Source organism: Marmota monax, unplaced genomic scaffold (assembly GCF_021218885.2).
Source record: "Marmota monax isolate L192 unplaced genomic scaffold, Marmota_monax_Labrador192_F-V1.1 WCK01_AAM20220418_F8-fsc00051, whole genome shotgun sequence".
Classification (NCBI taxonomy): Eukaryota; Metazoa; Chordata; class Mammalia; order Rodentia; family Sciuridae; genus Marmota; species Marmota monax.
In genome coordinates this window covers 9,826,438-9,846,726 of record NW_026695202.1, presented here as the reverse complement: position 1 = coordinate 9,846,726, position 20,289 = coordinate 9,826,438, and the positions used below count along the sequence as shown (strand labels likewise).

The window sequence follows — 20,289 nt, the reverse complement described above, 5'->3', positions numbered from 1 at the left end:
CGTGCCTCAGCCTCTCCTGTAATTGGGATTACAGGTGTGAGCCACTGTGTCTGGCAGTTCGATGACTTTTTAATTATTTAGTTTATTTAAAAATATATATTTATTTTTTAAGTTGTAGTTGGACACAAAACTTTATTTTATTTATACTATTTTTTTTAGTTGTAGTTGGACACAATACTTTTATTTTATTCATTGTATGTGGTGCTGAGGATGGAACCCAGGGCCTTGCACGAGCTAGGCGAGCACTTTACTGCTGAGCCACAACCCCAGCCCTATTTTATTTTCATGTGGTGCTGAGTATGGAACCCATGGCCTTGCACTTGTTAGGCAAGCGCTCTATTGCTGAGCCACAACCCCAGACCAATCTATTTTTGGTACTGGGGAATGAATTTAGGGAAGCCCCCAGCCCATTTTATTTTTTATTTTGAGACAGGGTCTCACTAAATTGCTGTGGGTGCTAAACTGTTGAGGCTGGCCTCAAAACTTTTTTTTTCTTTTAACAAATGTGTTCTTTTTAGGTACACATGGCAGTGTATTTTGACATATTATACATACATGGAGTATATCTTATTCTAATTACGATCCCATTCTTGTCTGGTCTCAAACTTGCGATCCTCCTGCCTCAGCCTCCTGAGTAGCTGGGATTAGAGGTGTGGGCCACTGTGTCCACTGGAGGCTTAACCCTTTCTTCCCCTCACCCCCTAGTCCCCCCTACTTTCTATTCCCCAGTGCCCTGGGCCTTTGGCCTCTGACCTTTGCCTGGAATGTTTCTCCTCTTCCTCGACTTGCTCACCTGCCTGGCTCCTGGAGGACTCTCCTTAGATGCTGCCTCCCCCAGGAATTCTTCCTTGATGAACCCTCCCATGAACACACCTCAGGGTCTGTTGGGGGTCCCCCCTAACTAGGCTACTAACACAGGCTCCTGGGTGCAGGCCTGACTTGGGGAGCCAGCGCAGGCCGGCCACACAGCAGCCTTGGGAAGGTTGTGAAGGATTCCTTCCTGCTCCTGGGGAGCCCTGCCTGCCCCCCGTGGCCCGGGGTGGGGAAATGCAGTAGCAGCAGCCAGCACTGCCAGGCATGTCTGTGCACAAGGTGGTGCTTGGTGCTCACAGGAGCGTCCCCCGACCCTCAGAACACCACCATCGTGGTGGGACTGTCTCTTACCAGGAATCAGTGTTCCCGGGAAGTTGAGTGAACTGCGCAGCTGTGGGGAATCGTCAGACCTCATTCCGGTCCCAGGCCCGCGCCTGGCTGCGTGACCTTAGCAGTCACTTATTTCCAGCCTCAATCTCCTCCCCTGCAGGAGCTAAGGGCATCCACTCCCCTGGGGGATTGAACAGAACCTGCACAGAGAAGCACAGCAGGGGCGGGCGCAGCTTCGGAGGAAGCTCTCGCGCTGGCTGCTAGCGTTTCAGACTGGAAGGAAGAAGGGAGCCAAGGGACATGTCATTCTTCCCTTTATAAAGTGGCTTCTTTATTTTGAGGACAAAAAATAAAAACTATCATTAGGGCAGGGCTCCAGTTTTATCCAAAATAATTTATTGACCAGCCTTATAAAAAATATATTGGCAAGAGAAAAATAAGTCTCATGAGCAGGCAAGCCTGTCCTTCCTTCTGGTGGCTTCCCTGGGACCCTGCCAGAGAGTGAGGAGTCGGGGTGGTCCAGGCTGGACAAGGAAAAGGCAATTTCGTGGAGGACTGTCCTGAGCCCTCCTGGCCGTGGGGGTGACCCAGTGGGCACAAAGGCACTTGTGGGGGGAAGCTGGAGGTTGCTACTCCTTGGGAGGGGCAAGGCTGTCCTGGGAGGTCCAGGCGGGAGGGGACATGGAGGGGACGCGGAGGGCTAGCCAGAGAGGAGCTGCCTGCTCAATCGGTCTCCGAGGCTAGGCCCCTGGGCCGGGGCTGAGGGGGCACAGCTGGGGGAGTGGGGGCCGCAGCTGCAGCCTCAGGGACTCCTCTGTCCCCTGTGGTGGCCCCCAGGTCCACCTGTGCAGGCAGACTCATGGAGACTGGGTCAGGGGAGGCTGGCCCCGGGGAGGCCAGGCCAGGAGAGGGTGGTGAACGCCGGCTCTGGCGCCGGGCTGGCTGAGGGGGGACAGGGGGCAACGGGGGTGGCACAGTGGGGGCCCGGAGGCTGCTACCCACCAGACGGCGGGGCAGAGCTCGGGGTGTCACAGGGCTGCTGGAGCCAGGGGACACGGGCGGGGCTGGCGGGGAGGAGCGGGTGGCAGAGAGCTGTGGAGGTGGCATGGTGGGCCTGGCTGGCGCCGGGCGCTTGGCTGCGGGGGAAGGAGGGGGACGAGGTCAGTTGGCCACACGCTGCCCCCCTCTGCCGGGGATTTCCCAGCTGGCCCCTCCTCTGGTCACTGTCAAGCTCCTCAGCCCTCCAGCCCCTGTGCTGCCACCGGGTTAGAGGAGCAGCCCGGTCCCTCCCTGCTCCTCTGCCACGTCGCCCAGTTTTCTCTCCTCACTGGACTTGTCCTCTGAAATCACCTTGACCCTTTGATCTTTGCTGCTGGTTGCCTGATCCCATCACTAGAACTGACCCCAGCGTGGCCACCTAATCAGCCCGTGGGCACAGTGCGGGGACATATCCAATCAACGTGTGCCACCTGTCCCCATGACACTTGGGTCTTGTTCTCCCCTCTCAGAAACTCCGGCTCTCAGAGACCGTCCCCCCTACAGCTCTGACCCGAAGCAGTCGAGGGCTGGGGGGAGCCAGGAGGAGGCCTGGACCCTGACCCTAGCTCCACTGGCTGGGACCTGGGGTGACTCTTTTGCCCGCTTTGAGCAAACATCTTCCCCCTCCTCCAGGAAGGTCCCTGCGCGGCCTGGCACCTCCTGACACTGCTCCGGTGCCTCTCAGCTCAACAGAGTTTACCAGGTGGAAAGCTCCAGAACCCTGGCAGGGAGGGCTTCCCGGGGTTGAATGGCCTGGGGAGGACTCCCCTGACCTGCTCCCCAGGCCACCTCAGCCAGGTTGACAGGTGAACAAACCAGAGGTGCCCAGGGGCCCTCCCCGTCCCCTTTGAAGACGCCCTGCCCCTCTGCCCTCCGTGGTCTTGGGCTTCTGGGGGCCCGGGACACACCCATGCTCACGCTGCCTAACCCGAGCCCCACTCCCCAGCTCATTCCCACACAGCCTTCCCGGGTAGGGGCGGTTACTGTGCCACCTCACAGAAGATGAGGCTGAGGCCCAGGCAGATGATGTCACCTGCCTAAGGTCACAGAACTGGAATTTGACCCTGGACTGCCCAGGTGGCAAAACGTGGGCTTCTGACCACCTCTGTTCCTGGCCCCTGTGGTCTAAAGAGCTGGGCTGGACTGGGGCTGCCCACCCCCTGTCCCCTTCTCTGCCTACACCCCAGGTAACTCACTCCTCCGAGCCGTGTCCTCTGCTGGGGCAGCTGTCTCTGGGGGGCTTCTGTTGACCTTGGGGGAGGCTGGTCGGGGTGGGGCCTCAGCCTCTGTCCTGCCACAGGAAGGAGAGGAGCAGGGTCAAGCTGGCCTGTGTCCCAGAAGTCACCGGGATCCTGGGGAGACTCAGGCAGAGTGGGTCCCCCAGTTCACTCCCGTCACCTTGTGGCTGTTCTGGGGATGTGTCCCCAGGTCAGATCTCCTTGGGAAGATACTTCTGGCATTGGCCAGGGTTTGTGGCCTCTGAGTCCCTGCTTGCCGTGTGACCTTGTGGCCTGGAATAAGAGCTCTAAGGGCAGTGTTTGACGGGCTCATCTGAGGACATTTAAGGTGTGGACCCGGCCATCCGCGGGACCTGAGTGCTACCTGCTGGGTTATGGAAGCAGCATGCCCACGACCTCTTCCAGATTTAAAGGAGCAGGGAGAAGACTAGAAGGTGTACATCAATTCTAGAAAAGTCTCCTCCCAGTTTCCTAAATCCCAAGGGCCTGGAGCGTGCTCGGCACACAGCAGGTGCTCCGTCAACACCACTCAAGGGGACGCGCGAGGCTGAGGGGCATGGCCTCAGTCTCCACCACCCCCTCCACACTGGGGGACCAGGCTCGGGGCTGAAAATGCTATAATCACATTTCCCACATCCCAGGAGAGGGTGCCTCGCTGACGTTGCAGGGCCGGCAGAGGGCCATGCATGCTCGTCCTCCTCACCTTTCCTTGGGGGCCACTGAAGCTGGGGCTGGGGCCAGGGTGGCAGCTGGGGTGGGCACAGCAACAGGTGGCAGCTCCTCAGACGCAGGCCTGTCGCTGACCTTGTCCTGAGGGGCGAGGGCTGAGAAGAGGCCTGACACGTTGAAGTTGATGTCTGGAGACGGGAGGAGCAGGTCTCGAGTTCAGGTCTCCACCGGCCTCTCAGGGTCAGGGCCACCCTCCCTTCCTGTGAAGGACCTGGGCTTCACCTCCCACCCCACATGAGCTTGGTGACAGTCCCAAGAGGTCGATAGGATCACCCCCATTGCTCAGAAGAGAGACTGAGGCTCGGGGTAGAGGAGGCTCCGGATGAGCTCCCGAGGACTGAGGATGGTCTCGGGGCCCAGGGCTGGGAGGCAGGTGACCACGGAGGCATTCCCGAGGACAGCACTCACCTCCAGGGAAGAGGGTGTCTGCGTTCTGGATCAGCGCCTCGACCACGCCCACCACCTGGATGGAAGACACGGAGGCCGCGTCCAGCTGGGCCTGGTCCCTGGCACAACACGGGGGATGCAGAGGGTCATCCACTAGGTATCATTTCAGTGGCCCCAACTCTGGCCCTGTGCTGGGCACTGGGGACATACAGATGAAGTCCCAATTCTCAGAAAGCTCAGAGACCATCCGTTGAAGGCAAACGGATCACTTCCCTGTTCTTCACCCATGACAGACATCACTAGTCGATCACGGGCCCCTTCCCCACAAGTCTTGGGTCCACACAATCGATTTCAGTACTTGGGACGAAATCTTTGTGCTGTCTGTGGCCCCTTATGTAATGATGATTCTTCTCCTGTCAGCACTTTACAGTTTATAAAACATTTCCCATTCATTATCTCATCTAGTTCCCCCAATAAAACCTTGGAAGTCTGTATAATTTCTCCCCAGTTGGCAGACAGGGAAGTGGAGGTCCACAGGGTAACTTCCCAAGGCCCATCTGGACGGTGGGGTGGAGAGAGAACAGGAGCTCTGGACTCCCAGCTGCAGCACCAGGCTGTCAACCACCCATCACCGCCAGTCCCCAGAATGCCTGTTTCCAAAGCTCTGTGGGGTCCCTAGTCCCTTTGGGCTTCTCCTCACAGCAGACTTGGGAATAGGAGATGCTCAACCCACTCCATGGTGGGGAAACTGAGGCCCAGCAAGGTAAACAGCAGGTGGCTGGGGAGGGGACTGCTCCCTCCTGGTCCCCCGGCCCTTGGCCCTCACCCTTCCTTCTCAGGCGGCCACAGTAGGTTGGGCCCCAGGACGATGGCGATGTTGCTGGGCGTCATCTTGTTCACCTCCTGCTCCTCGGCCAGCCGTGCCAGGAACTTCATCAGGTACCTGGGGCAGGAGGTTGGCTTGGGCCGGGCAGAGCATCTTGGGCCACGGACACCCACGGATGCCCCTAAGTCCCGAGGACTTCCCAGCCCAGGGTTTCCAAACAGGGGGCTTCACAGGGTTTTTGTTGTCTCACTCTTACAGTCCTGGGGGTTGAACCCAGGGGCGCTCTGCCACCGAGCCACGTCCCCAGCCCTTTTTAGTTTTTATTTAGAGACTGGGTCTTACTAAGGTGCTTAGAGCCTTGCTAAGTTGCCGAGGCTGGCTTTGAACCTGAGATCCTCCTGCCTCAGCCTCCTGAGCCACTAGGATCACAGGTGTGCGCCACTGCGCCTGGCTGATTTTAAACATTTTAATAGTTTAGCTGGCCCAACTGTGTTGGCAAGGGCTAGGATGAGAGTCCTCCCAGCTACCCTTGAGGCAGGGACTTAATGACCAGGTGCTGACACCAAGTTTCTTGCCCAGGGCCAGCAGTGGCAGGGGCGTGGCTTAGGGGTGTAGGATTCGTTTATTTCAATAATAGTATTAAAATATATGTATGTCCAGTACACCTAAGCTGTTTTCAGAACTACTGCCTGGGACACAGTGACAGACCTGGACGGAGGCCCGGGGCTCCTGAGTCCCAGCTAGTCTCTGGGACTAGACTCAACTTGGGGACGGCCAGAGGTGGAGGTGGCCCAGGCTCACCTGAGGTTGCTGAGGTTCTCCTGGGGCAGGCGGTGACAGGCTTCTCGGAGGGCCTCCAGCCGGGCCGCAGGCTCCTTTAGGCTGAGGAGGGAGAGCAGCCGGTGAGCCCAAGGCTGAGCCTCTGTAGCCGCCTCCTCTCCACCCCAAGTCCTCACCTGGCTGCCCTCATCCAGTCATCGTAGAGGTCAAAGGTCATCAGGGGCTCTGGCAGCTCCCGAAGATAGGACTTGAGGGCACCTGGCAGGAGCAGGGTAAGTTCAGAGGCAGCCCCCAAATGGCCTCTCTGCACCCCCAGGCCCCAGCTCTCCGTGTGTCACATCGACATGTCCAGGCCTGAGAGTTTCTTGGGGCCTCAGACCCGTTTGGCAAAATGTTTAGTGATCCTGATGCTGGGAGAATGTACTTCAGGGGAGTCATCACCAACAGGAGCCCCAAGTGTCCCCATGTCCCTGCTCCTGCCCAGGGCTCCCTCCAGCAGGCACCTGCCACGGCGTGGGGGTCTGAGCAGAACGCCTCCAGGCCGCGGGGGTCCGAGGCCATCGTCTGCTTGAGGCGCTTCAGCACCGAGGCCCCAGCGGCCAGACGGAAGAGGCCCTGCGGGGCAAGAGCAGCAGGTGAGGGTGGACAGGGGGCCGGCAGGACGCACAGGCTGGTGGCCGGGAGGCCCTGGCCTCCGCTGCAGGCCCCCACTGGCCTCGGTGTCGCCGCTGGCTGGTCAGCGGGTGCACACCACAGGGTCTGTGGACCTTCCAGCTCTCAAAGCCCATAATTCTGAGCAAGAGGCAGGGTTGAACCCCAGGGGAAAGCTGTGAGACAGGAGTCTGGCGAGGAGCGGGGGTAGAGGGGAGGCCCAGCATGGGCTGAAAGGGCCAAGGTACCCACAATGCTAAGGTGCAGGGGACAGATATGGGCCAGCATGTGACAGTGACGGCACTGTGGAGCTCCTGGCAGCAATGACACCTACTCGTGTGACTCTGGGCAGGTTTTCCTCTTTGCCTCCATTTCCCCCCTTGCAAAATAGAGCCAAATGGTCTCCCTCCAAGGGCTGGAGGGTCATTAAGTGCAGCATCATCACGTGGAGGCTGTCGGTTCAGTAGTAGGAGTCTGGGCCTTCTCTGGGGACCCGTGCTCTAACCGGGGAATGACAGCCCCAGGACAGGGCTGCCTAACAGTCCCAATGCTAAATCCTAAAGCCCCCCGCTGCCCCAGTGGTCCCACCTCTTCCTGCATGCCCTCAGAGAGCAGCATCAGGACGCAGGCCTCAATTGGCAGGGCAATGTCCCGGCCCAGCTCTTGCAGGTGGCTTGCCAGTGACACCCCATACACCCTGGAGAAGGGGGTGGCCGTCATCGAAGGGGAGGGGTCTGCAGGGATGAGACTGGTCAGAGACCCAGGGTAGACAGGCACCCCAGTATCCTCAAGGTGGTATCACCTTACCCCTTACTCCACACACACATTGAAAGCACCCATGATACTTCTTGAACTGGCCACTGCCTCTGCCTAGGCCAGGCCCCTCTCCTCCCTCTGACTCCTAGGCTCACAGTGGCTCGAGCAACCCGTCCACACAAACCTGACCCAGACTGCCCCTGCTCCAAACTCAACCATGGCTCCCTATTGCCCTTCAGGATGAAGTGCAAGCTTCTTAACTGGCTCTGGGCAGGGCACAGTTGGGGGTGTGGGGTTGGCCAGCCATGTCTCCACCTGCTTGACTGTGATTGTCCCTCAGCTCAGCCAGGGCTGTGTCCAGTGAAGACAGTGACCTGCGATGATAATCAGCCTGAATCTCCAGGAGCTGTGGGGACAGACAGACATCCCCGAGGGAAGTGAGGGAAGCTGAGAAAGATCCACAGAGCGGATCCCCTGCCTCACCGCAGGCCCTGGCCCTTCCTCCACCCGCCGAGCGGCAGATGGCGAAGCCGGGCCTCGGACTCACATGAATGAAGTAGTTGGCATATGAGTCCTCCTTGGTGGCAAAGTGGTACAGATCCGCCAAGTACTCATCCTTGGGACAGAGAGGGGAAGGCGTATGCCAGATGAAGCTGGGGCAATCGGCCCGTCACTCACTCATCAGCAAACCTCTTTGCCTCCATTTCCCCCTTGCAAAATAGAGCCAAACGGTCTCCCTCCAAGGGCTGGAGGGTCATTAAGTGCAGCATCATTGCGTGGAGGCTGTCGGGGGTTGGCATGGTGCAGACAGTGGTGCCCACGAGGTGGTGGCCGAGCAGATTCTGCCTGGATCCCAGCTCTGCCGCCTTGGAGAATCATGTCACTTCTCTGAGCTCCCTTTCCTCATCTGTGAACGGGGACAGTGCCCAAGCTGCCACCCTGCGCCCGGTGCCTCACCTTGCACTGCTCCACCTTCCTCTTCAGCTCCTCCTCCTCCTCCTTGAGCGTCTCCACCTTGTTGGCTGTGGTGGGGTGGCCGTGGCCGCCTGGGCCGCCGAGGCCTTGACTGCTGCCTGAGTTCTTGGCTGCCTGGCTGAGCCTGGGGGTGATCCCAACGGGGGGTGGTCACCAGCCCCATGGCATGTCCAGAGCCAAGGGTCCCTTCCGCACACCTGACCAACGGCTTTCTAGGGTTCCTGGCTTGGGTGAGAGTGCTCTGGGGCGACCCCTGGTGTTGGCTGTGGTGATCACAACCACTAAACTCAGGGAGCAAGACGGGCCTCCTGGCCATTCAGGGATCTTGGAGATTGCAGGTTTCCTAGGGGTCACCGTGACACTGGGATTCCCGTGACACTGGCTGTCACCAGCACGTACACAGCCTCTCATGTACCCTCCCCACACGTGTTTCCTCGGACCAGCCATGGGCCCAAGCACACACTACCCAGGGGGCCCTGCAGTCTCCTAGTGTGGCAGGGGTCTCAGAGCTGTGGCCTGACCCAGGCCCCGGCCCTACCTGCTCTTGAGGGTGTTCCAGTCAGAGACCAGCTTCTGCAGGCTTTTCTTGTGCTTCAGGATGGTTGGCAGCTCCTCCTGCGCAGGGAGGGGAAGGTTCGGTGGGCAGAGGGAGGGAGCTGGGAGCTGGGGAGGGTGGGACCTGGCTCAGGGGACAGGGTCACCTCACTCAGCCTGCTGAGTGGCTGCAGGACATCCCTCTCCAGGGTCATCTCAAACTCGGCCAGGATGCGGGCCAGCTGGTTCTGGATGACACAGCTCATCTCCAAGGCCTTCCTGTGGAACAGCGCCCGTGGGCCAGAGTCCCGCGGCCCTCGCCCCACCTGGAAGCACTTGGTGGGGCCCCTCCTCCAGGCTCTCTCAGGCCTGGCCACCCTCACCAAATGGGACCCTGTCCCCAGCCGGTCACCTTTTGGTGTGGATGCTCTTGCCGACTTGGACCCCTCCCAACCTAGGATCACTTTCCAGTATCCTCAGATGAGGGTGGGGTCCTCTCTGCTCACCCCATGCTGGAATCCGGGTCCAGCTCCTTGAAGCTCTCGGCCATGGTGGTAGACAGGGCCATGAGGGGAAGCTTCTTCTGCAGGGAATGTGGGGTGGGCTGTGAGCATGAGGGCACCTGCCCCCCACCCTGCCTGAGCTCCCTCGGGCAAGCCCCAGGCAGGGGGAGGGACCAGGAGGGCCAGACACAGGGGGTGGTGAAGACTGAATGACAGGGACGAACAGGTGACGTCTCCCTATAACCACGTACAGAACCCCTATCTGAGGTCCCCTTCCCTCCCTTCTAGAAGTCACCTAATTGGGCAGGAAGGAATCCCAAAGTCCCATCAAGGACTAGGAAACTACTGCACAGAGAGGGTAGGGAACTTACCCAAGGTCACACAGTTGGAGGGAAAAAAGGAGGAGCTAGCCTTGGAGTGGGACTCTTTCCCCTGCCCCAGGGTGTAACAGTTGGCTGACCTGGCCACCTCTGAGTGCTGAGCTCAAACCTGCCACGGCACCCTCTTGCCAACCCCATGTTCTGGCCACATTAAACTGTTGACTGACTCCCCCACTCTCCCACCTGGAGTGACAGACAGCACCTAGCTTTGGGATCAGAGACCAAAGGTCAGACCGGACTTCTGTCCCTTGCTAGTTGTGTGATCTTAGGTGAGGGACTTTAAGCCTATTTTCCTCATTGTAAATAGCATCTCCCGCTGGGGCTCTCAGCACCCCGTGAGAGACAGGCTTGATCATGTCTTAGCAGCAGAGTGGCATCGAGGGATCAAGATAACACCAGCGAGTGTCCCTCAAAATCCAGCATGAAAGCCACTCCCTCCAAGGCTGCCCAGGGAGATTGCTCTGTGAGCTGATTGGACAGAAAGGTTCAGGTGCTGTCAGAGGCCAGCGGGGGGCCCACAGGGATGGTGCACAGGGGCAGGGCCAGGAAGGGATGGGGAAGCCAGGGCTTTCAGGAGTGAGGTACCTCCCCAGGGGCCTTGGGACAGCAGTCTCTTGACCTAGGTGCAGAGGTTCACACTGGCAAGGGAGAGCCCAGCCCTGACCTTGCCCCTGCACTGGACAGAAACCTCCTGCCTGGGTCCTCCCAGGAACCCCCACTCACCACCCGCTTGTCCATGTCGGCCCCACTCTGGCCCTGCAGACAGGCCTGCAGCCGTTTGTGGACATTGTGGGCTGCTCGCTTGGCGGGCTCCAGGCGCTGCTCCACCTGCGAGGGAGAGGTGGCTGTGGGCCGCGGGTGGCTGTCCTCCCTAGAGCAGAAACTCCCTTCTCTTTCCTCCTCCTGCGACCCCGCAGCCAACAGCAAGGGGAATGACTCCAGTGGGGCCCAGCCAGTGTCCCCAAGGGCCTTTCTGAGGCAGCCTGCTCAGGCCTGCCTCCCTCAGCGGGCCCAGACACGTACCTGCAGCAGGTCCTCACCCAGGAACTCGGCAGTCTCAGGAGTGCTGCAGGGAGGGGACAGTTGATGTGGAGCAGGTTGAGGAACCCCTGCCTCCCTGCCCCACCCCCCACAGGGCACAGGGACCCCAGGTGCTTCCAGTGCCCCTCCCAGGTGGGGCCACGCTGGGTGGCCTGCCTGCCTCATCCCAGTTGGAGCACATTCCAAGGGGTGGAAGAGGATACATGACTTCCTCCTCCACCCGGGGCTGTGTCCTGAGTGGGTGGGAGGGCCACAGGGCCCGGCTGTGGGTGGCAGGGGCAAGGCCTCTCTTCTGCTCGCCTTGCAGACTGTCAGCCTGCCCGGAAAGAGGAGGCCTAGGCTGGCCCCAGAATGGGAAGTGTGGGAGCGGGGACTTCTGAGCTGTTGGGCACAGGAGACTCTGGACAGCAGCTGTGGGCAGGGGCGGGCAGCCTCTGGGTCCCCGCTGGGGGACACACAGGGACGCTGAGGCCCCTCGAAGGGTGGCCTGGCTGCCCAGGCGCACACAGGCGGTTGTGCCAGTGTGAGACTAGAACTGGTCTCTGGACACGCGGTCCCTTCCCCTGGGACCACAGAATGGGGAACTCAGCTGGGGAAGGAGCAGAGGACAGGCCTTCAGAGGCTCCCCAAACTTCCGGCCTCTGCTCCTCCGCCAGCTCAGGAGCTGGGGGAGGGCGCAGGGAGACCAGGGGACATTTCCACCTGGGCTGGAGAAAAGCAGAAGCAGGACCAAGAAGCAGGAGGCCTGTGGGCAGGCGGAGGGGACAGGAGGGGACAGGACAGGGACAGCGGCTTCTCTCCAGACCAGGACAGGGTCCCTCCCCCACCTAACAGCCAGAAGTGGTTAACTGTCCCCATTGTCCAGAGGGCACAAGTGAGGTCAGGGGGGACGATCACTCCGAGGCTGCGGAGGCAGAGAAGAGCCAGGTCCCTGGTCGGGGCGGTCTCCCCCCGAGCAGCCCCCTCCAATCCGGGCTGGGGCGCCCCTTCCCCAGAGGCCAGCTCTGCCTGGGAGTCGGCGGCCTCGGTGGGGAGGAGAGGGCAGGGTTCTGGCGGCCGGAGGGCGGCTGCCCAGCTGTCCCCGCCTCCCCCACCCGTCCCCCACCCTCCGCGCCCTCTGGGGTCCTGCGGGGCGAGAGCGGGGCTGGAAGCGGGTGACACTCACCGTCCCAAGCTGCCCGTCTGGGCCAGCTGCCGCATGCGGTGCAGCTGCCGCTTCATCATCGTGGGGCCGGCCTGGGCGCGGGGTCGCGGCGGGGGTCGGGGCGGGCGCCGGCGCTGCCTCCCGCGCCGCCTGGCCCGGATGGGTGGGCGGCGCTCGGCTTCCTGGGCCGCGCGCCCCGGCTGCCTCCTCCCGCCGACTCCGCCCCCGGCCCCCAGGTCACTCCTCTCTCCAAGTTGTCGTCCCGCTCTCCCCGGGCTTCCGGGCCCCCCACGACCCTCGCTCGGCCGCCCCGCGAGTGTCCCGCCGGCCGGCCGCCCGCGGTCCCCAGGTCGTGCGCCCGGCTCCTCCCCGCCCGCCTGGCCCCGCCCGTGGCGGGAAGCAGGTAAGCCGCGGCCGCCACCGCCCTCCGCCGCCGCGGGCCTCGGGTACAAACAACCTTTGCACCCCTCTCAAGGGGAAGGAGGGCTCCGCGGCTGGGAGGGAGGCCCAGGACAGGGGCCTCTCTGACCCGTGCTGTCCCTGGGGCCGGCAGAGGGATGCGGCCCCGGCTCCCTGTCCCGGAGCACCTCTGTCCGCTGCCCCTGCTGGCTGGCGGGCTGGGAGCTTTGACTTCTGGGACCACCGGCTGCTGTTACCCTGGGACAAGTCCCTGGCACTCTGCGCCCCTGTCCCTAGTGCACTGCTGCCTTGACCCCGCCCATCTGCTCCTCCAGCCTCCCAACTCCTGCTCTTGTCCCCCTGTGGAGGACCTCAGCAGGGACAATTTCTTGCATCTGTAAAGCCCCTTCTCCTCTCCTTCCTCCTGGCAAACGTCCCTAACTCCTGCCCTTGCCCTTTTGTAAGTGGACGATGTGGGCGCTGTTTCCCGGAGTCAGCTCTTTGGCCTGCCCAGCAGGTACTCGGTAACTGCTGGTTATACAGGACAAGAGCCACTGAGAAAGAGCTGTCCTTTCCCTTCCCAGTGTGGCCGGCAGGCATCCGGGGAGGGTGTGCGGGAGAGGCCCCAGCTCCCTCCACTTCATGAAGTCAGTTTCTGTTCTGTTCCAGCTCTGCCCAGCGCCTACTGTCTGTGGTGGGAGCACCTTGGCTTCAGACATCTCCACATTCCCAGTGCCCAGAACAGGGCCTGGTACCTACAGAGTGCTCACTGGAAACTGGCCGCCCTCCAGTCCCTGAAGGAGGGTCTGGCAGGCCCCATGGAGGCTGGAGGAACTGAGATGGAACCCAGCAGCTGCTCCCAGCTGGGAGCCCACCTGAGTGGAATCCTGGCCCCAGGATCAAAGGCTCAGGTCTGGGTGAGGGGATCCCTCCCCACCTCCTTTCCCTCCCAGGAAGGCTTCTGGCCAGGGATCCTGGGGAGGGTGTGGGGAAGCCCTGGTGAGCCGAGTGCATATTGTGGGCCTGGGTTTGGATGTCGGGGTTCTGGTCCTTCCCTTCCACCTTTCCCGCTAGCCAGATCCTAGAACTTCCTCGTGGTTCAGTTTTCTTGTCTCTGCAATGGGCACAACCTGTTGGGCACAGCCTTGGGAAGCTGAAGATTCCCAGGCTGGCAGCCTGACCTCAGGTGCCAGCTCTCCCACCCTGGGGAAGTCTCTGGACTCCACCATGCTCCTGCCCTCAGCTAGCTCAACCTCCAGCCCAAACCACATTGGACTTGGGCTTGTCCAGCTACTCATCTGGTCTGAAGGTTCCTGAGGGTGAGGCCTGGCTTGGTCTAGGAGGGGACCTGTCCACATGGACTTAGCTGCAGCTTCTGTGGAAACAGCCAGCATCGTATCAGGCCGTCCCCTCTAGCCAGGGATCCAGGTTCCCCTCTAGCCTGACCCAGGAGACTTCTGGTTCTGACCTGGCCTGGGCTGCTGTACCTCTTGACTGGACGACCGGTGTGTTTTAGGGCCTCTCATGTCACACGGGGCTGTTGAGTCATAGAAGGCTGGAAGCCCCAGAGCTTGGGTCTGAAGCTGTCCTTGGAAAGATGTTGTGATCAGATGCGGTTTCCATCAGTGAATGCTGGGATCACAGGGATTGTGGAATTTTTAGAAATTGCAGGTGTGGGATCTGGGGATATGGCTCAGGTGGTAGAGTGTTGGCCTCACATGCACAAGTCCCTGGGTTCAATCCCCAGCACCACAAAAACAAAACAAAAAGAAATGCAGGTGGGGAAAGGCCTCAGAGGTCACCAGCTGACCCCTCCCACGTCCTTTCCTAACCAAGGGGCCTGTGACTTACCTGGCTCTACACCAGGTTGTGTCTCCTCCTGGGGGGAGTCCTGGCACTCATCTGGCCCATGCAGAATCCCTGGGAGCCCAGCAGTGTGTGTAGTCCTGGGAGCCCTGTGGACATAGTCCACCCAAATGGCAAGAGAGGACCTGGCATCAACCACTGTGAGGATAGAGCTGTAGCGGGTCATGGAGCTGGTCTGAGGCCATCTTGCCCAAGATGGTTCACCCCCTGCCTCGGTGTCCCCATGGTAAGATGGACTATGGGGGCTGGGAGGCTTAAACAGATTAATGTGGAAAATGCTTAGAAAAGTGCCTGGGCCATTTCTGGTTTCCTTTGTTATCCAGCCCACCGAAAGCCCCGAGTGGAAGGAGCCCTCACCCCACTCCTCCTAGGTCGCCCTTGAGATGAGTCTGTTGCCTCCCACAGTCCTTAGCACATCCTCCAGTGAGCTTTGTCTTTGTCCCCATTTTACAGATGAGATTGCTGCTACTGGCCCAGGGCCCCTTGCTGTCTGAGTGGTAGAGGGCAGATGTCAGCCCCAAAGCCCACAGTTGCTTTCCTTTCCGTGGTGGCAACGCCTGGAAACTCCATTAGTACTGGCCCTCGCCCCTGCTTCAACCTGTGGCCACTTGGAGGGGCCCCGCGGTCTTGGCACGGATTTTCCTGCACCAACAAATGTGTGACAGAGAGGTGTCTGTGGGGAGGCAGGGTGCAGGCGGGGCAGCGGCTGCTGTGAGGTCGGCAGTGGCGGGGGCAGCATCCCATCTGAGACACTTGTACAAATTGCTAGTTTGTGGTCAGCCTGGCACTGCGCTGTGTGGCCTCTGCCCAGAGCAGCTGGGCACCAGTGTGCTCTCTGGGATTCTAGAACTCCTTTGCCCTCGCCCCCAGCCAAAGGACTTTCCAGGAACCCTCAGGTGGGGCTGAGGCACAAGGCCTCCCATCAGTAGCCCCGGGATAGTGTGTGCCCTTGCCCCCGGCTCCAGAGGACCAAAGTCAGGGCTGACAGAGGCTGGAGGAGCAGGCTCCGGGGCCGGGAGTGCCCTGCGCCTGGTGGCCAGCTCCTCTCTAGACTGTTGGTGCAGACCCCAGGTTCTGCATGTGTGACCTCCAGAGCTGGCCCAAGCCTCAGTTCCTGTCTTCCCAGGGGAGTTGAGACTTCATGGAGGGGCTGCAGGTGTGGCCTCGGGCCAGGCTGGCCTCCTGGGTCCTGCGCCCTGGCTATGAGGCTGCGGAGACTGAGGGAGCGGGGGAGGGCTCCCTGTTGCTCTTGGCATCTGAACAGGTGAGCAGTATGCCGTGGTTACCAAAACACTAACTGCTGCCCTGGCCTAACGGTGGCCAGAGTGTGGCTTCCATGTCGGGAAGTCCCATGGTCTTGGCATGGTGGTGGGGGTCACCCTTCAGGAGAAGAGCTGCTTCCCCTGAGCACCCTGCCCAGTCCAACTCCAGGCCTGCCTGAAGCCACACAGGGCCTTCCAGGCGGTGGGGACAAGAGCCCCTCCTCTGGTCAGAACCTGCTGGGACCCTCAGACTGCTATTAGCCCATGTCCTGCCCTGCCCCACCCCTAGGGTGCCAGCGTGAGCTGAAGACCGGGCCTGCCTTGCACTGGGGCACCCCAACAAGACTGGCCTGGTGGGCAGCAATGGGTGGACAAGGACAGGAGGGCAGAGGGTCTGAGGTTGAAGGGATTCCCTGTCCCTTAACTGCCTGGGTCCTTTGGCTCAGGGACTCTTCTGAAGGGCCTTTAGGCCCAGTGGGTCCCTCCCACCTTTTCAAACAAGAGACCTCAGGGCCAGAAAGGGAAGCACGTCCAGTAGTCACACGGCAGGCCAGCACCAGCACAGCAGCTGGAACCAGCCCCAACTCTAAGCCCACCATGCTGTCTCCAAGCCAACCTGAAGCCCTTCAGGGACAGTATGATTGAGATGTGACCCTGAGACTCCAGGTGGGCACCTTCCAACTGCGGTTACTTTGGAGGTGTTGGAGCATTCAGGGAAGGGCAGCAGGATGAGATCACACGGCCCTGTTCAGGTGGGACACAGGCACGAGTCACACTGTGGAGATCTGATAGGGAAGAGGCCCCAGTGGGGACGTGTCTCCTGTCACCCTGCACCACCAGCGTGGACCTGGCTGTTCTCTGTGGACAGGGCTCAGCAGCCAAGTTCAAACCAGGAAAACACTGGGTTCCACAAAGTAAAACTGGTTTCTTAAATAAATGTGGGATCTCCCAGGTCCTTAGGGAGTGTGTCTGCTGAGAGGTGATGGCCAGCCTCCCCTTCACGAGAGAACCCCGGCTCAGGATGGCAGGCGGGGCTGGGGTCTCCTCACCTCGTGGCCTCTGCCTGCTCGGGGTCTGCACCCTGGCCACCCTGGGTGGGGGTAAGCTGCAGCTGGGGAATGGCCTTCTGCTGGGGTTCCAGGCCCATCTCTGCACAGACCATGGGCCTAGGGGAGCTGGGGCTCAGGGTCCCTCCAGGGCGGTGTGGCCCTGTGGGCTGAGCTCAGGAGGAGGAAGTGCTGAGGGCAGTCCCCCCTTCACATCGGACTCCCCTACAGGCAGCAGCTCCCAGCAGCCCCACCCCCCACCGCTGGGTGGGACGCTCTGGTGGCTCAGCAGCCACAGGCCCCTGAGCAGGGCCTCTTCTGGGCAAGGGGGGATGGGGGGGACGATGACACCATGGCTGACCTCCCAAGATGGTGACAGAGTTTCACAGGCAGCCCCACCCAGGACCCCTCCTCTCTCCATCAGCCTCAGTAGGGCCAAGACAGCGGCTGGTCCAGGAACAAGGACGTTTTATTTTCATAAATACTTGCGCCCCCGCCCCCGCCGCCTCCACTGCTGACCGTGGGCAGATGGGTGGCCAGGCGTGAGGCGCCCCGGGAGGCCCAGCACAGACGAATTGAGAGCTCCGGGAGCCCTGCCTGGGCCACCCTCCGGCCTCACCCCGGGCTCCCACAGTCCCTCTAGAGACCTCGCAGTGAAGAGAGGCCCCCAGGAGGCAGGGCCTGGGCTGCAGCCACCGGCTACTCCGAAAGAAAAGCAAAGGAGCCAAACCACACAGCAGAGTGCAAACAGTGGGGGCACGGGTGTCCCCCAGTCACTGGGTTCCTATGAGGAGGCCTGGCTGGTCCCCAGCTCCAGCCTGACCTCCCGTTTATGGCTGGGCCTTCCCATAAGGCATGAGACAGGTGGGGAAGACCCCACCCGGGCTGGGGTCAGGGCTGGGCCCGATGGCCAGGCTTCTTCCCTTAGACCCAAGTCCTTCCATGGCTGGGCAGCCCTCCCTGCTCCAGGACCCCACCAGTTTTGGGGGACCCTGGTGGTGCAAACCCAGGCCCAACCTCCCGCTGGGTTTGGCTCAGCAGGTGGGGAGGCAAAGCAGGAGGGGAAGAGTCACCTGGGGCCACAGGGTGGGGGGAGATGCACCAGGCCAGGGGCACATGGCCACGGAGAACAGAGGGTGTCCAGGCCACCACAGCCTCTCCCCAGGCTGCACAGCGCTGGCCCCTGTCCTCTCCTCTCCCCAGCCCCTCTGTTCTAGAGGCTGCCCCAGGTCTCAGGCGGGGGGAACTGGTCCACGTCGCCCATCTCGCTGTAGGTCTGGTCGCCCATGGTGAAGATGAGCTTGTAGCGCAGGCGGACCTTCTCCTGGGCAGATGGCGAAGGCGGAGGGTTAGGGGAGGAGAGGTGGCCCCCGCCCACAGCCCGGCCCGGCTCAGCTGGGCCCTTCACCTTCTGGGGGTTGGCGAGGAGCAGGACCTGAGTGATGGCTGAGGGGTGGACAACGGGGTTGAACGCCGGCAGCTCCGTCCCTGAGGGGGGCTGCAGCTTCACCTTCATGACCTGTGGCAGGAGGGCAGACGGCACAGCTAGCCCCGGTCACCTCCCATGGCCCGAGGAACCAGGCCAGCTCCCCGCTGAGGGACTCTGTCCTTTGGCTCCCTTTTACCCCCAGCAAAGAAGGGAGACCTTGTCCCTGCCTGTCCTCAGGCAGCGGGCTCCCCAGCCCAGCCCTGCAGCGTCACCTTGGGCACCGCTGACTGGAACACGATGTTGCGGATGGGCTGGGGGGCAGTGCTGAGCATGGATACCACCACCACCAACACGTCAGCTCGGCCAGGCAGCGGGTCGCGGGCAAAGTGGAAGAGGACGCGGAAGCCATGCTGGTCATACACGGTCACGGGCAAGATGCTGCCTGTGGAGAGAAGGGGGGACGATGGGCTCCCCAGTGAGCGAACCCCTCACCCAGCCTGCCTCCGCCGGGGCAGCAGTGCGCCTGGTCCGCAGACAGGGGCAGGACGCCCCTGCAGCAGAGCCCCTGTGGCTCCCAGCTGGGGCGAAGGGCTGTGCTGAGTTTGGGTCACACACTCACTGTGACCCCGCTACTCCCCTTCTCTGAGCTGTCTTCCTACTGGTAAGACAGGGACATGGAGGGCGTGATACCCTGGGTCACAGTGAGCTCATGGAGACGACCAGGATGAGAGGACAGCTAGCCCTCGTGTCTGCTTAGGACCTGGTGCTGGGCAGTGGCCTCCAAGTGCTCCTGGGGGACATGTCCCAGGCTTGGACCTGCATTTTTATTACAGTTTGGTTTCATAATCTTGGGGCCCAAACCTTTGTATCCCGACTCCTGCCTTCCTGGGGAGCCGGGCCAGGGTCTGTCTCCCAGGAGCCCCAGCTGCAGGACCTGGGCTCACGCAGCAGCTTTGCAACTGCTCTGGGCTCCAGGAGGAAAGGCCTGCTCAGTGCTCCCCACTGAGGTGGCCAATGGCAGGGCCCAGGGGGCAGCCACTGACCTGGCCCGGCCTCCCCCTCCCACCCTGCCCCACTCACTGGGTTTGATGGACTCCAGGGGCACAGTGATGTTGGCCAGTGAGAGCTCAGTGGGCAGGGGCTGCTGTGGAGGCCCAGGGGGCTCTGGGGACACGGCGTGGAGGAGGCTGGTGGCACTGGGGCTGGGTGAGCTGCTCTTATTCTGCAGGTCCCGGAGTGTGAGCCGGGGGGCTGGCTGCTGCTTCTCCCTTATTGGGGAACAGTGTGTTAAAAGTGACTCTTTGGTGGTCAGGAGATCAGGGGACTAGGAAAGGCTGGGCTTCCTGGCCCATCCCCACACATCACTCTCTCTCTGGCCGTCGGTCACCTCGCCAGTAGAATGGCCAGCTCCTGTTCCCCCGGCACCCCCCCACAACTGCCCACTTTAGCTCTGTGTCCTTCCAGTTGCTGGGGACTTCTGGGGACATGTGAGTGGGCACAGATTCTCTCCATAAACTCCACTCTGGAACCTTCACTGAGCCTGCTTTGGTCACTCTGGGAATGACGAGCCTTCCTGCGGGGCCTGTGCAGGCCCAAAGCGGCTGGTCTGAGGGGACGGAGGCTCCCTCCCGAGTCGGCAAGGCAGCCCTCACCACCGCACTTGCTGGGCCTCTGGGGGCAGTGACTGCTGCAGGAGGGTCTTCCCCAGGAGGTCCAGGTCATCCAGGCCACTGCTGGCTGGCAGGGACATCTGTCCTGGTGGCCGGATGTCCGTGCTGGGGACCTGGGCTGAAGCAGGGGCTGGAGGCTCAGCACCGTCTGAGGACTGTGGGGCAAAGAAAGCGGTTGGAGGGGCTCCTGAGGAGGGGACAGGGTCCCGGCCCTGTCGTGAGGTTGAGTGGCTGGGGACTCCACATTCCAGGTACTTCAAAGTCACCCTCCAGGGACCCCAAGACTGGGCTAATGCCCCAAGGGAGAGCCAAGGCTAGGGCCTGGGTGTGACGTAGCCAACAGCGAGGACAGGACAAACTGCTTTTCTCTTCCCTGGGTGTGCCACCAGGGAGCCCAAGGTCCCTTCACTGTCACCCTCAGGCTGCTCCTCCCTGTCCCCCTGCCCCACTGCCCCAGGGGCTGGGATAAGTGGGGCTGTCCAGGCCACTCCT

The 20,289-nt window shown here is 61.4% G+C and overlaps 2 protein-coding genes and 2 long non-coding RNA genes across 7 annotated transcripts in view; 2 read left to right on the top strand and 2 right to left on the bottom strand.

The window, feature by feature from the left end:
- Nucleotides 1-1,517: 1,517 nt before the first annotated feature.
- Sh3bp1 (SH3 domain binding protein 1) lies at nt 1,518-12,292 on the bottom strand. Of its 2 annotated transcripts, none has more exons than XM_046429747.2 (18): nt 12,147-12,292; nt 10,964-11,006; nt 10,664-10,768; nt 9,564-9,640; nt 9,225-9,336; nt 9,062-9,138; nt 8,506-8,647; nt 8,096-8,164; nt 7,810-7,954; nt 7,381-7,526; nt 6,645-6,756; nt 6,318-6,399; nt 6,163-6,243; nt 5,362-5,478; nt 4,557-4,654; nt 4,123-4,276; nt 3,378-3,472; nt 1,518-2,279 (listed from the first exon to the last, which is right to left on the bottom strand). In XM_046429747.2, exons 1-18 carry the CDS (start codon nt 12,203-12,205, stop codon nt 1,867-1,869), a joined length of 2,127 nt encoding a protein of 708 aa, XP_046285703.1. In that variant the 5' UTR covers nt 12,206-12,292; the 3' UTR covers nt 1,518-1,866. The 2 variants fall into 2 exon arrangements, with proteins under 2 accessions (XP_046285703.1, XP_046285704.1); XM_046429748.2 differs by having other exon boundaries at nt 7,864-7,954; nt 12,147-12,289.
- LOC124083154 (uncharacterized) lies at nt 2,279-8,309 on the top strand. The gene is made up of 4 exons (XR_009225420.1): nt 2,279-3,368; nt 4,509-6,413; nt 6,626-6,776; nt 7,889-8,309. It is a non-coding gene; the product is annotated as an uncharacterized LOC124083154 (long non-coding RNA).
- LOC124083155 (uncharacterized) lies at nt 12,268-19,661 on the top strand. The gene is made up of 2 exons (XR_006848658.2): nt 12,268-12,528; nt 13,194-19,661. It is a non-coding gene; the product is annotated as an uncharacterized LOC124083155 (long non-coding RNA).
- The window catches only part of Gga1 (golgi associated, gamma adaptin ear containing, ARF binding protein 1), a 19,420-nt gene continuing 16,280 nt past the window's right edge, over nt 17,150-20,289 (bottom strand). For all 3 annotated transcript variants that reach the window (XM_046429749.2, XM_046429751.2, XM_058574284.1), the window contains 5 exons: nt 19,780-19,952; nt 19,208-19,395; nt 18,400-18,569; nt 18,107-18,217; nt 17,150-18,022 (listed from right to left, as the gene is read on the bottom strand). In XM_046429749.2, coding sequence (XP_046285705.1) covers nt 17,912-18,022; nt 18,107-18,217; nt 18,400-18,569; nt 19,208-19,395; nt 19,780-19,952 — 753 coding nt within the window. In that variant the 3' untranslated portion in view covers nt 17,150-17,911. The remainder of the gene's footprint in view (nt 18,023-18,106; nt 18,218-18,399; nt 18,570-19,207; nt 19,396-19,779; nt 19,953-20,289) is intronic.

Excerpts from the sequence above, each read along its gene's own strand:
- Sh3bp1 (XM_046429747.2), bottom strand. The coding sequence starts at position 12,205 with ATGATGAAGCGGCAGCTGCACCGCATGCGGCAGCTGGCCCAGACGGGC. Across the intron at positions 9,641-10,663 it reads CCGACATGGACAAGCGGGTG|AAGAAGCTTCCCCTCATGGC; the intron begins GTGAGTGGGGGT and ends CATTCCCTGCAG. Across the intron at positions 8,165-8,505 it reads GGAAGGTGGAGCAGTGCAAG|GATGAGTACTTGGCGGATCT; the intron begins GTGAGGCACCGG and ends CTCTGTCCCAAG.